Source organism: Corapipo altera, unplaced genomic scaffold (genome assembly GCF_003945725.1).
Source record: "Corapipo altera isolate COAL_440 unplaced genomic scaffold, ASM394572v1 75, whole genome shotgun sequence".
Lineage (NCBI taxonomy): Eukaryota > Metazoa > Chordata > Aves > Passeriformes > Pipridae > Corapipo > Corapipo altera.
The window spans coordinates 7,820,775-7,834,892 of record NW_020884887.1 but is presented as its reverse complement, the minus strand read 5'-3'; the positions used below and the strand labels follow the sequence as shown (position 1 = coordinate 7,834,892).

The following is a 14,118-nucleotide window of genomic DNA, read 5'->3' as shown; positions in this document are numbered from 1 at the left end:
GATGCTCAGCCTGGAGCATCCCTGACACTGACCCAGAGCATGTGAAACCCCTCTCCAGCATGGTGCAGAACCCCCAGCATGTCAGTGTGGGCTTTCCCTGACGCCTCCAGTTGCATAAAGAGTAAATGTGCACCCCAGCCTCAGCTGGGCTCCAGTTTCTTCCACCTGCTTTACAGCTACCCCACTTTTTTCCTTATCTCTCCCCAGTGCAACACAAGAGTCATCATCTTCCCTGAGCCATCTCTGACACCCAGCTCCAGGCTCAGTTGTGTTTGGTCTCAGGGGGCTCACACGGATGGCCAAGCCAAAAACTGGGAGCAAGTGATGGCATCAGAGCTCCCAGCAGCAGGCAAACGTGTGCCTGTAGAAGAGAGCCAGGAGGGAGGAAGGCTTTACACATGGCAAGCCACCAGCAAAAAGGGCCCTGAAACCTCAATGTTAGTGAGGAAGGTGATGGGAGCACGCAAGGGAAGCAGCAGCAAGAGGCAGCAGGCATCTCACCCTCCTCTCTGTGCCAGGCACGGCTCGGTGGAGCCCGGCACACCACGTGCTGGGAGTTCGTCTCACTTTCAGCATTTCAAATTTGCCGGATGATAACCTCGGTGTCTGAGTTCACGGCTCTGATCCCACCCACTAGAGGTCTGACTCATGTTGCAGTCACCGCTGCCTGGATATTGGTACGAGAGGAGGGAGAGAGGGAGGGAGGAGGAGAAGAGAGGGACGGAGCAGCCGCTGCCTCTCACAGCACACGCTTCTGCCTTCACAACTGAGCCACGCACACTGGGGAAAAGTTGGAGGCAGCGCAGCCACTGAGGGCTCCCACCCGCTCGAGGGCTGTGGGAAAGCAGCACCTTTCCCAGGTAAAGCTTTTGCCTTACTTTTTGCTTACTTGTTGCGCTGGTAAATTACTTTCTAAGTAAGATCTCAGAGGGGTTGGTGGGTCACTACTGAGTTTGGGGTGTGCTAAGCACCCTGCAATGGGCCACCTGGGTCATCAGACCCTTGTGCCATCGGCTCCCTGTGGTGGCTGGAGCAGAGGACAGTTTGGGGACGTTTTTTGGCTGTTACTGGTGGGGACAGCTGAACCTGAGAACATCAGGGTCAGAGGAAGGACGTGGTGGAGTGTGCCCAGGGCACAGAGGCAGAGCCCTGCCCTGCCTGAATATCTGTGGTGTGCAGCATCTCTGCCCAAGCAGCTTTCCCACAAGGTTTCTTAACTGACTTCCTGCATTGAGCTGCCTGAGCCCTTTCTCCAAGCACTCCAGCCTCTCCATCCAGCCCTCCACACCCTGGCAGCTGCTGGGCATCTGCTGCTGCCCCATCCCAGAGCACAGTCGGCTCTGTGAGGCAGAGTACCCCCGAGCTGGGCTGTAGCTCTGGCACAGGAAGGGTGGGTAATCCCCAGGGGTATGCACTGCTCACTGTGCCCTGCCTGGAACAGGCTTCGTCGGGAGGCTGAACCTTGGGACCTCTGCTGGGAAACTGGGCAACTCCGAGAGCCTTCATGAGCCCAGAACCTGTGTTTTCAGCTTCACCTTTTCTGGGCAGTCTCTGCAGAACAAACTTTCAAAACTGTGACTGCTCTGCTGTGCTGGGTTCCCCATATCTCTTTGTTTCCTGCTTTCAGGAGTCCTAATGCCTCTTACCCATGGAGCCCTTTTCCTCCTGGGGGAGCACGATGGAGGGCTGGTGGCAGTGATGGGAATTTTGTCCTGCCTCCCCCAGCCCCTCTGCTCATGTCAGACACAATAGTTGCTGCTTTGTATCAGGAATGAGGCTGGGTTGGGGAAGAGAAAGCACCAGACTCTGGAGGAGACCAAGGAGAAGTGACAAAAGTGTCTGGGGATGCAGCCACACAGGACACAAGTATCCCCTCACAACCCCAGAGGTGCAGTGAGATTTCAAAGGGACTTTGCAAAAATGAGACTGAAACTGCCTTTGTGCACCTGTAAGATCCAGGGTGAGTTGTGTCAACACACCCAAATGAGAGCATGAAGCACCTTGGATGAGTGAGCAGCACACTCGATAGCCCTGCCCTGAGAAGCAGAGGGGAGATGAGGCATTTCAAGGAAGAGGTGGAAATAAGGGAGCAGAAATTCCAGCGATGGGGCTTACTGAGCTCAGGGTCAGAGGAGTGCTGGGGGATGCTATGAAGTGCAGCACTGCATGGGAGGAGCACAGCCCTTCCAGGAAGGCTGCTCATAAACTGGAAACAACCCCAAAACCTCACCAAAACCCTTCACAGACAGCAAGGCAGACTAGTTTCCGCACCACTCCCATTTGTCCTCTCTCGCATCACCTTCAAGTCCTGGCTCTGGCACATTTGCTCTTATCTCATGTGGGGCAGGCTCTTGGCAGGGGTCAAGAAGCCCATTCCCAGGGTCCCTGCAACTGCCAGTCCTGCCTGCTCCCCACCATGGAACCTCAGACTTCCTCTCCCAGACCAGAAGAAACCCCCACACTCCTGCCCATCTCACAGCCCCGGCTGAAGTACCTCTCACAGCATGCCCAGATGTTTAACTTCAGGAAGCACATGAATATAATTTTAGAAAAAAGCCATGATGCTCTGCTGCAAGTTCTGCAGGGCCAGGGAATTTGCTTTGCTGCTAAGTGACTTCTGCCAGCCCTTTTCTCGGAAAGAAGCTAACAGAGGAGGCAGAATAACATTTCAGGTCTGCCTGAGAGCATCCCCAGGATGGAGCTAAAATGTTTCATGTGGAGCTTCTCCTGAGCCCACAACCACCTCTGTCGGTGCCCTTTCCGGTAGTGGGAAACACTTCCCAAAGACAGGCTGCCACATCCAGGCACTGAGTGCTCCTCTCTGCCCATATATCCACTCACAGTGCTGATGTACCCAGGCTTTTAACAGATTTTAAGCAAACCAGGTATGCCAGAAGCAGTAGTGCAGGAAGGGAGAGCAGCCAGTGCAATCCCTACACTGCTGGAGCAGGCGCTGCATCCCATTAATCTTACTGCAAAAGTGCACAGAGTGCTGGAATTAACCATGTTGAAGGAAAGGATGCTGAAAGATGGGGGGAGGGAGTGTGGAATAAAAGGGTAAGATGCAACAGGAATTTCCAGTGAATGAATCACAGCCCCCTCCCCAGAGGAGATAAATGCCATTTTAAACACAGTGGATCAAATGTAACATGGACTGCAACAGAGCAGAAAATATCCGCTCAGGCAAGAGAAGGCAGAAATTACTATGAGAATTGTAAAAAGAATAATGGGACGATGATAGGACTTTACAATGGAAGGATCATTAATGCACCAAAGAAAGCTATTAACAGAGTTCCTTAAAGATCAGCCTAGAGGTAAATTTTATTTAACGATTTTCATTAGTGGTCTTGGCTCAGAAAATGAGGGTTTCTCTAAGAAAATGTACTGGTAAGAAACTTGGGAAAAGTTTTGCACTTGACAAGGCACTATGTACTACAGGAGTATAACCAGAGGATCTGAAGATTAACAGAAACGCACTGGGCTGGCACAAATTCATATGCTTAGGGCCTAACAACAAAAATTGCTACTCTAAGCAGCTGAAAACACCACAGGAAAAATATCTGGCTTTTAGGGAACCCGGGGATGACTGCAACAAAACAAATGCAACTTGACAAGTCTTCACAGCAGAGATAGTGTCCATCAGAGCACCAGCACCACTGGAAAAGGCACTAGAAGGATGACCCAGAAGCAATGCCCTGCTCTGGTCCTTTTAATGTCAGGAGGGTGATTTTGAACTATGAACAGGTCCAGGCTGTGATAATGAGGATAATCAGGTAAACGTAAAAGCTGCCTGGTGAGACAGGGCTGGAAGGGTATCATTTATTCAGGCTGTTGCTGGAAAGACTGCCATGGGAAACAGCTGCTCCACTCGTTCATCAAGGAGGAAATCAACTCTCTCTGCCAAAACACAAGAGCAGAAGGGCACAGGTATTAAAGGTGGCTGCGAGCGACCTGGGCAGAAAGCCAGGGGCGGATTTGGAGTGCCAGAGGGCTGATGCTCCAGGAGAGAGCCCTAAACTGGATGCATCATCCCAGGGACTGTGTCCTGATGGCAGTGGGCTGACGGCCCCTCACCTGTACCAGCCCTCCAGCCTGCTTTTCCTTCAAAGCCATATCCTGAGGTAATGTTCACTTGTGGGAATGTTTCTCTGAGATAATTTAGCTGAGGGATACAGGGAAGTCTCCTGCACCTCTGCTACAGTTAGGGTGGCAACATCACACATCTGACCTGACAGGGAGCAGATTCTGCCCTGTCCTGTGGAGGAACAACATTCCAAGGGTTTGCGGGCAGTCGAGCCCTGCAGCCCACATTGAACTGCCAAGATCCCAGCTCTGCCTGGGTTCTTCTGCAGAGATGGGGAAACCTCTGTCTTCTTCCAAGTGGCCATTCCTTGTCCTGAGCTAGTTTGAAAAAGCAATAAGAAGCAAAACTCCTTCTTGCCAGGTGTGCTGTGCAGGGATGCACCGGGGGCTGCCCCTGACACCACATCAGGTTCCAAATGTGCTGATGTGCCCAGAGCTGGGGCTTACCAGCAGAGCCCAAGCCAAGGCCCAGCAGAGACCACATAAGCTGCAAAAGCTGATGACAGGAGCATGTTGTTGGTGTGTGGTAAAGCAGCCACGTAGGAGGCTGCAATCCACCCACAGCATTTTCTAAGTGTGCTACTCCCCCTATAATTTAATCTGCCATTTCCACATGTTGGGAGCAGTGAAAAAAACATCCCTTTCACTTGGAAATACCCTTCTGTGAGAACAACCTGTTCTCCTCATTGCCGTCAGTGGGCAGACAGCGCTCAGCTTGTTCCACACTCCTTTTGTGCATGAACAAAGAGCTTTCCATGGCAAGAGCCTGCGCTGCGGCGGGAGGTGAGGAACCACTCCACACACTGCCACCGTGGTGGAAAGTATCACACCCCTCTCCCTGCAGCCTTAATCCCAGCACCCAAATTCAGAGGACCTCCTGCCTGGCAGTGAATTTGCTCTGCTCAGCAAAAGGCTTCCCACAGGCTGGTTCGTTGTCTGTCATTCACTTTCCATGCCTTTAGAGGCAGCAGGGCTGTGGGTATCACCTACAAACCCAGTGGTCCAGTCCCTATCTCTCCCCCACATGATTCCTGGCAGTCAGTGGTTATTTACTCATGCAGTCTCCCTGGTATTCTCCCTACCTTGACCCTCATGCCTTTAACCTTGAATCAAAGACAAATCATCTTAAGAGTATTTCAACCTACTCCACAGCATTATCTTGTTCTTGCAGGGTGAGTTTAACTTTAAAATCTCACCTCTACCCTCTGACAAGGCTGGACCTTTTCATTTTCGAGAGTTTCTTCTGTTTGTTCCATTTCTGCAGGCTGTTACACCCTGCGGAGAATCAGCTCTACCTTCCTGCACAAGCCTGGGCACGACCAGGGTGGGTTTCACTGCCCTCTACAGGGTGCAGAGAGCCTGGGGAGCTGGGTCACGCACCACCCGTGTGGACCAGCACAGCTCTCCCCCACCAGCACATGAGGCAGAATGGGGAGACCCATCACCTCATAGGAGAAGCTCATGGTGGGAGACCAAACTGTGCCACAGGCAGCTTCATGAGGGTCCCAGCACAGTCAGTCCAGCTCCTGAGCCTACTCCCAGCCCTCTTTCTTGTCCCTGCAGTGCCTCAGTTCCCCTTTGGATACCTTCCCGACATCAGTGTTGCTTCCAATCACACTTGAACTGAGAACCCTTTGAATCTAGTAGCAGTATGGTCCTGGAAACCACCATAATCAGCAGCTCAGAGCTCTTTTGGAAGTTAGAGGGGTTTTCTGTGTTGTTTCTGCCCTTGAAAAATGCAGCCTTTTGTTATGTATATCCAGACAGAAAATAGCCATAAAAAGTAAGTCTACAAGGGATGTTCTTCTTCCCTCCCAGGGCCCAGAGCAGAGTGAGGATTTCCTATCCAGGCTGCTGGAGTTACTGTGGTTGGTGATGGCAGGGACCAACCCAAAGCATGGGCTGCTGCAAAGCACAGATGCAAGGGCAAAGTTTAATGAGACTGACAGCCACAGCCAATCTTCAGAAACTACATAGTTGGAACTAATTTTGCTAGATTGCATAAGCACTTCTTTCTCAGGAAAATCCTTTCCTCATATCCTCCCAGTCCTCGTTTTTATTTTAAGCCTGTAGGAACTTGGTAGTTCTAGAATTCCTTTTCTTCTCTCAACATACCTGCATTATGTGGGCCCAGCTAGCAGGTACATGTGTGTCTGGCTGCCAAAGGACTTTCCAATTCGGGTTTAAGTGGGCTGGAGCAGCCAGGGAGGTGCAGACCCTCTGAGTTTGGAGGGGCCTGGGGGGGAAGCTCAAAGGACCTTTGCCCACTTCAGCTCTTACTTGGTGCTTTCATAGAATCACAGAATGGTTTAGTTTGGAAGGGACCTTACAGATCATCTCGTTCCACCCCCCACCCCCCGCCGTGGGCAGGGTCACCTTCCACTAGACCAGGTCGCTCAGAGCCTCATCCAGCCTGGTCTTGAACACTTCCAGGGATAGGGCATCCACAACTTCTCCGGGCAACTTATGCTAGTGTCTCACCAGACACTTTCTTTGCAGGTTGTCCTTGGGAGGTGGCAAAGCTCTGTCCCTGCTGGAGCACTGCTGACCACTGTCACCAACCAAACATGCATAGAGCATGAGAGCCCACAACACATGAACCCATGGTTGCTCAGAGGAAAGGAGAAGGCAGGAGAGGAAAAGAAACAGTTGAGAGCCACCAGCAGCTGACACAGGTTATCAGCTCCAGCACTGAGCTCCCAGATGGGGCCGATGAGTACAAGTGAGTTGCAGGGCCACGTCGTCCCCCAGGCCATGTTATTCCCAGCACACAAGGCTGAGCATGCAAAGTAACTCTGCAATGTTCTCCAAGGTCCCTGTAGACCAAGGGTCACTTTGGGAAGGTCTCTAGACCTGCCTGATAGAGGCTTACTCCAAGTAGCTTCAGAGCTGGTGAGAGCAGGACTGCTCCATCCATGCAGCTACACCATGGATCCATGTTACAACCATACAAGCTCTCAAGAAAGGATGGGTTTTCCCCTGCAGCTGCTGGTTGGGTCCTGCCTCGTCATCCTCATCGTGATCACTCTCTGTGGTAACATCATTGTCTGCCTGGCCGTCACCCTTGACCGCCGGCTCCGCAGCTTGACAAACTGCATCATCGTCTCCTTGGCCATCACTGACCTGCTGCTGGGTCTCCTGGTGCTGCCCTTCTCTGCCTTCTATGAACTTGCCAAAGAGTGGCCCTTTGGCAGCACTTTGTGCAACATCTACAGCAGCCTCGATGTCATGCTGTGCACAGCTTCCATCCTCAACCTCTTCCTGATCAGCCTGGACCGCTACATCGCTGTCACCACCCCACTCCGCTATTGCCAGCTGGTCACTCCTCCCCGGGTGGCTGTGGGTTTGGTTGTTATTTGGACCGTTTCACTGATGGTCTCCTTCCTACCAATCCATCTGGGCTGGAACACCAATGGGACAACAGTCCAAAACACGGTCCCCATCTGCAACAAGGAGTGCACGCTGGAGGTGAACCCTGTGTATGGATTAGTGGATGCCTTGCTCACCTTCTACATCCCTTTGGTCATCATGTGCATCACCTACTACCGGATACTCAAGATAGCAAGGGAGCAAGCCAAGAGGATAAACCACACGTGGTGCAACACCCCCATGTCACCCATGGTGAAAGAGCACAAAGCCACTGTGACACTAGCAGTGGTGTTGGGAGCGTTCATCGTGTGCTGGTTCCCCTATTTCACCGTGTTCACGTACCGGGGGATGTGGGGAGACAGCAGGGTGAAAGGCACACCCATGTCCGTTGTCCTCTGGCTGGGCTACGCCAACTCAGCCCTGAACCCCATCCTCTATGGGACACTCAACAGGGATTTCCGAGTGGCATATCAGCACTTGCTGCACTGCAGGAGGACAGGGGGTCCCAGGAGCTCCTGCCTGCCTCCCCTACAGAAGGCCCAATCCAGAGGCGGGCAGGGCCAGGGCAGGCAGGAGGGTAAAACCCTGAAACTGGAGATGAGGAATGAGAAGGGGATCCTGCTGACCGATGGAGCCCGCAAGAGGTAAGAGCCTTCCTACACATGGGGCTTTGATGGTAAGTCTGTCCCCAGAGAGGAAGACAGGAGTGAGGACCCCACGTTGTCCATGAACTTTTAAGAAACAAGGTGATGCCCCATCAGGAGATCCTTGCCCAGGCAACTCCTCCTCTTTGCAGCCAGTTGGAAATTCATCACTGCCAGCAGGGATTCAGCTTGTGTCCCTCCACTCTGGTAACACAGGCCTAGCTATTCCAGCTTCCCACATGGTTGGCCTCCCTTACAATTGCCACTGTTCACAGGGAGCACAAAATGTTTCCTGCCTTTTCTGGGCAATGGGAACAGTTCTGCCATTAGTATTTGCTGTACAGAATGGGGTGCAGCCACTAGCTGAGTCTGCTCCCAGAAAACAACCAGGTTCCGTAGCAGACAGCCAGCAAAGTCCAGACACACAGCAGAGCTGCAGGGGCCCAGGAAAGGTGACCGCCCATCACAGAGGGGAAAACAGGAATTAGTCCTGGGGCACAGAGTCACAGCAGCTGCAGCCAAGCAGAGAGTCCCTGCAGGAGCCAAGATCTGGGTCCCCAGCTCCCTGCAGAGCAGCTCAGCTGCTGTTTCCCTTTCCAGCCAAGCCACGCACCCTCAGCATTTTGGCCATCAGTTTGCATCAGCAGTGAATTCAGCCAACAGCGAGTTCCATTCCCATCTCTGGAAAAGGAGCAAGAGTAGCCAAAATTAGGTTGGCAAATGTTTTTAGATATCCTAATAATACCCATGTAAAGTTAGAGCCAAAAATTCCCTCAGTGTCATCCCAAGCACGTCATGGGGGTCAGCCCCACTGATGGGTGGGGGTGCAGCAAGGAAGCAGGATTGGTGCAAGGCTCTGTGCCAGGCTGTGGCACTAGTCCTCTCCCTGGGCACCCACATCCCTGCAGGTCTGTGCCACCCCCACACCACCTCACTCCAAGGTGTTCACTCAGCCAAGCACAAGAACAGAGATGCTTGCTGTCAAACTGCTGCTCCTGAGACTAATCTAACCTCTAAGCAGTGCCTGATAAGCAGCCCAGAAACTTTCCATCCATAGATAAGGAGTCCTTTGATTCGCTGTTCCCAGTGTGCCAGCAAAGAAGCCGCACTCGTGCTCCCTCCTGCAGCACGTGCCCTTGATCCTGCCGCAGAAACACGGTCTCAAACCACCAAAAGGAGAACGTAGGGAGGTGAACCAAAGTTCAGAGCCATCCAAAAGGCTCAGCCAGCATCGTGCGTTCCCTGGGGTTCCAACGTGACTTTACCCAAGGGACAGGGGCAGCAGAGGAGATACAGAGGGATGGATGAATGTGAACAAATGCAAGAATGCAGCTCCTAGGGCTGCCTTTTCAGTTTCCAAGGAATTAATGAAGAGTCCAAAGGTATAACATTTGGTAGATGTAGTTATAGGCTGTATATAAAAACATATGGAAAACATGTGTCTGACGTGGTGGAGATGTTTCTGCAAACACAGAGACACAAAGAGAGCTGTCCTGTGTACTCACAGAAAAGTGCAGCCCCTGGGCAAACCAGGAGCTCACCACTGGGGCTCTGCAGCTGAACTAGGAGAGCTGGCAATGGGGAAAAGACTGCTGGGACTTCCCTACTCAGCCAAGAGAGAGAAGAGAAGTTAAATGTCAGTGACTTCTCAAAATGCTCTCTACCACAATGGAAGGATAATGTGATGGAGGGAGATAAAAGGGGAAGAAAAATGGGTTTCTGTTCCCCAGACAGAGGTCAAGGTCACTGACTTGCTAGCTTTCCCCCTTCTAGCTTTTCCAGGTAGAAAAGTTTCTTCCCCTGGTTTCCCAGAGGGAAGACTTAAGCACAAGGATGTTTCTTGACCTTTCTAAATCCAGAGAGCTGCCTCCCATCCTACACAGCACCACCGCTGTGGTTTCTGCTTGCAATCAGATAAGAGTTGCTCAAGCACCAAATGATCAGTTATTGCTTTTACTTTCTCTCCTTCTCTTCTTAGCCCTCTCACCTGCACAGCAATGACTCACCAATGATCACATGTGACCCCTTCTAACCCTTTTTTCCATAGTCACATATATAACCATCTGCTGTTGGCAGATGACCTGGTTCAAATAATACCACACAAGACAGATGGGCACAAGATTTACCTGTTCACCAAAAGCCTGGCATCCAATTTCATCCCAAGCACAAACCGAGCTGGTTCCTCTCCCCTCTTCTCCTCTGTGTAGTCTTCCCAGTCATTTGCCCTGGTCATGTTAACATAAAAAGACCCATGTGAATCATTCCACAAACTCATAACCCCCCAAATAAGAAGGCCCAGAGGCCAGAAGAGCTCTGCTCAGAGTAGCTCCATGGGGTTATTCAAGGGAAAGCACAACCAGTAGAATTTTGAACTGTTGCCCTTAATAACAATGTTCTTTTCAATTATGAAGCATAGAGAAAAGACCAAAAAACAAGAGTGGGAATATTAAAGAATTGCAGCCAGTCTCAGAGTGTCAAGAGCAGGGCAGGGAATCAAAAGCCACAGGAGCCTTTAAAGGACTGGAGGCATTTCCATGGCTGAGGACCAGCTAGGGTGGAGAGAGCAGGGCCAAACAGAGATGCAAGGGAGCACAGCTGCTTCCATCTCCCCACCGGGCTCCAGGGGAAGGCATTTCATTTCACACAAAACCAGTAAAAAAAAAATCACTGATGGACCTCAGGGAGCTGCTTCAGTGCAGTGGGACAGGTCTCTGAAGAGATGTGGTCCTCAGCATGCTCATGGCTGTAGGCTGTGAGACCAGGCCCTGCAGTCCAGAGAGACTGAAATCCTGAGAGAAGGAGCGTTCAGCACTATCAGATATACTGGGCAGAAAACACATCAGCTGTGCTCAGGGCAGCTTGGGGCAGGACAGTGGCCACAGTATAAGGGCAGAGGAGAAGCCAGTTTTCATAGGAAAGAGTCACTGTCCCAGTCACAGTGTCCCTGCCACAGCTGCTGGCCTCAGGGGGCAGACACCAGGCAGGCACTACCTGGTACTTCACAGAGCAAAACCACTGACAGACTGGTCTGTTCCTTTTCTGTTTTTTCTGTCTTCATGCGCAATCTAACCCGTTCCAGCACCAGAGCTCTCCCATGAGTCTCAGCCAGCCTGCTGCCCTAGGACTCACATCTCTTAGCCTTCAACTCCTGGCTGCCCTCTTCCAAAATCCTGCGTATGAGGTCGAAAGACAACACTCAGCTTTCCTCAGCAAAAAACTCAACAGCAGAGGCAAAGGCTGTAGGGTGAGTACAGGGTTGGGGTCGCAGGGTGCGAGCAAGGGAGAGGCGGCTTTCCCTGCTGTGGCATCCACTGCATTTTCCCTGGTCCAGCCATCCCATCCTGATGGTACGTGGTGCAGAGGGCGATATCATCAGAGATGCATCCTCACTCCTTTATCCAGCACTGTTTGCTCTCCAAACCCATCCCCAAGCCCAGGAGATGTGCACAGGGCTGGGTATCCCCTGGCTGCCCCGGAGGTTTGGGCTCAGAGAACCACCCTGCAGTGCTCTGGAAGATGCTGCATCCTGCCTGTCCCTCACACATTGCAGAGGCAGCTGCATTCAGACCATACATTTCCAGCACACTTCATTTTCATGCAAGCCTACATCCAGATAAATTGCCAGCAGCTTTGGCGGAGATGCTGGCAGGGCTCCCGGGGTGAGGAGCTGATGCTGCACTGGGCATTGCTGCTCTCTCCCAGTGGTGCTGGGCTGGAGGCCACAGCTGCCATGCAAGGCGGTGCCTCCTCTCAGCACCAGAGAGCCACTTTGTGCAGGGCTTCTCAGGAAGAGCCAGGCAAGGTCACCCTGACCTCCACATGCTCTCCCTCCAAAGCTGCATGCTGATAACCTGGGCTTTCTGTATTGACTGTGCCTTGTGGGGAAATACAGTCACCTACATGCTGGAAGCTGGGTACACTTTGTCCCTGCTGCACACTGAGCACTTCTAACCTCAGCCAAGGTCACAGCAATGGCAAGAGCCAGTGCTTTCTGTCCACACGTGCAGCTGGGAGGGAGCTGGAGCACAGGGCCCTCCTGCCCTGGGGCACAGCATCAACCTGCACTTCTTGGAGGTTCTCCCTGTGAATCACCCTGGAAATGCCATTGCCCATCAGGAGAAGGAGAACCAAAGGCTTGGAGGCTACAGATGCTGCTCTCTGGGGTGGCATCACTGCTGCCATGCCGGAAGGAGCAGAGTGAACCTCCAAGCCTGGAAACCACAAAGTACACAATGAAGCTCCCCAGGGCAGGCTCAGCACTCACCCCCTGGCAGTGCAGACACAAGGCAGTTATCTCTGCTGCTGTCATTGCCCAGCAGCAGGGGCAGAGGGGACACCAATTCCTGCTCTTCTGCTTCATGCTTTCCCTCTCTATGACATGCATATGTTCTGAAACACATGTAGTTTCCATAATGTAAAATACCAGCCACCCCCTGAGAGACTGCTGATCTAATCAGCAGAATGAAACAAAGGTCTGAGGGTGAGGTTTTCAGGAGATCTGAGGTCCTGGTGTAGCCACAGATTTCCTCTCTGTGACATGGGAATGGGGACAGGAAATGTCATCTCGTGCCAGACACCCACGCAAAGAATCCCTGACCCATGTGCAGCAGCAAAGAGAGGGGCCATGGGAGAAGGAGCACCCAGGAACAGAGCACTGCCAACCCCAGGATACCAACTTTTATCAAGCTGTGTGAAGAGGCAACAACCCACTGCTGCTGGCTGGCCCAGGGGACAGGAAGAACCGGCAGAGAAAGCCACAAAGCAAAACGATATTGCCCAGAGGGGTGTCGGATGACGGGTCTTGAGGTGATGCAAGCCTGCTCGGCTCTGCCCAAATGTCAGCACTGAGCATTTAGTCATGCTCTGCCAAGAGCATCCTCACAGCATCACATCACGGTCCGCCCCAGGCACAGTGGGTGCTTAATGCAGCATCCCTTATACTGGGGAGCAGGAAAGGGGGGAGGAAATAGAACCATCTGCATCCTGCAAAGCCACTGATCACTCTCTTCCCCTGCAGGATCCTGACTCTGGCACGTGGCTTTTACTCCATCCCCAAAACTGCTGGAGAGGCCTCTGCCCACCCAGGTCTCTTCCCAGGAGGGTGGTGTATTTGAAGAGCCCTTGGAGAAGCTGCAGAAGAGCCTCTCCCCTGCTCTGTCAGGACAGTGACACTTCCAGCATCAAGCCCCACAGCAGCAGGCAGAGGTGCCTGAGGAGCTGGGTTGGGAGCCAGCATGTGCCCCTGGCAGGGCTGGGATAGGGATGCCCTCCCCAGGCCCACGGCAATGGATCAGGCTGGAGGGCACAGGGCGGGGAGGAAAAGGGGCTACAGTTGAGGTCTTGATGCCAGACAGACCAGTGTAGGATGGAGAAGGGCAACACAGGCATTACCTTCCCAGCTACCCTGTCCAAGGGATGTATCCACCCCTCAGAGGGGGCAGGGGTCCTGGTAGATGGAGGGTGATGTGGCAGGAGGGCTCAGCACAGCAGATGTTGGCAGCCACAAGTGCTGGATGTCTGTGCTCAGGACATCCCAGTCCCAGTGCTGGAGCAAAACTGCCTCCTACACTGGGAGGTTTTGGCATCCCTGGTGCTGTCCCTGATTCACACCCGCTGTCCCAGCCCCACTGCAAGGTGGAGAGGGCCCCTGGAGCTTGCTGGGCCATGGGGAGATGCTAAGCAGCTGGGGTTTGCCCCAGCCTTTGCCCTCCCCAGCAGCTCAACACTAAGACTACCAGAAGAGGATGTTTCTGCTCTGAGCCTGTGCAGAAATCACCAATGATATAAAAATCTGTTTAAGACAGAAGGAAAATGAGATGCTTGATTTTTTGGGGCATGCTTTGTCCTGAGAAGAGTCTTTCTGTCCCCCAGTACCTGCTGTCCCATCCCTCTGCTGGGACAGAGCCTGGACACACACAGCGCAAGTCCCTAGGATACAAGTTGCAGCTGCCCTGAGTAAGGCTGTCACCCCCCAGAGAGTATCTTGGCTCGTGGGATCAGCCAGATGATCCCTCCCTGGTCT

At 52.7% G+C, this 14,118-nt stretch overlaps 1 protein-coding gene across 1 annotated transcript; it reads left to right on the top strand.

Moving 5' to 3' along the window:
* The first annotated feature begins 764 nt into the window (after nucleotides 1-764).
* Nucleotides 765-13,871, top strand: HRH2 (histamine receptor H2). The gene is made up of 4 exons (XM_027643512.1): nucleotides 765-860; nucleotides 6,583-8,096; nucleotides 11,176-11,340; nucleotides 13,114-13,871. Exons 2-3 carry the CDS (start codon nucleotides 7,012-7,014, stop codon nucleotides 11,192-11,194), a joined length of 1,104 nt encoding a protein of 367 aa, XP_027499313.1. The 5' UTR covers nucleotides 765-860; nucleotides 6,583-7,011; the 3' UTR covers nucleotides 11,195-11,340; nucleotides 13,114-13,871.
* Nucleotides 13,872-14,118: the final 247 nt, after the last annotated feature.

Coding starts and splice junctions, on each gene's coding strand:
- HRH2 (XM_027643512.1), top strand. CDS start 7,012: ATGGATCCATGTTACAACCATACAAGCTCTCAAGAAAGGATGGGTTTT.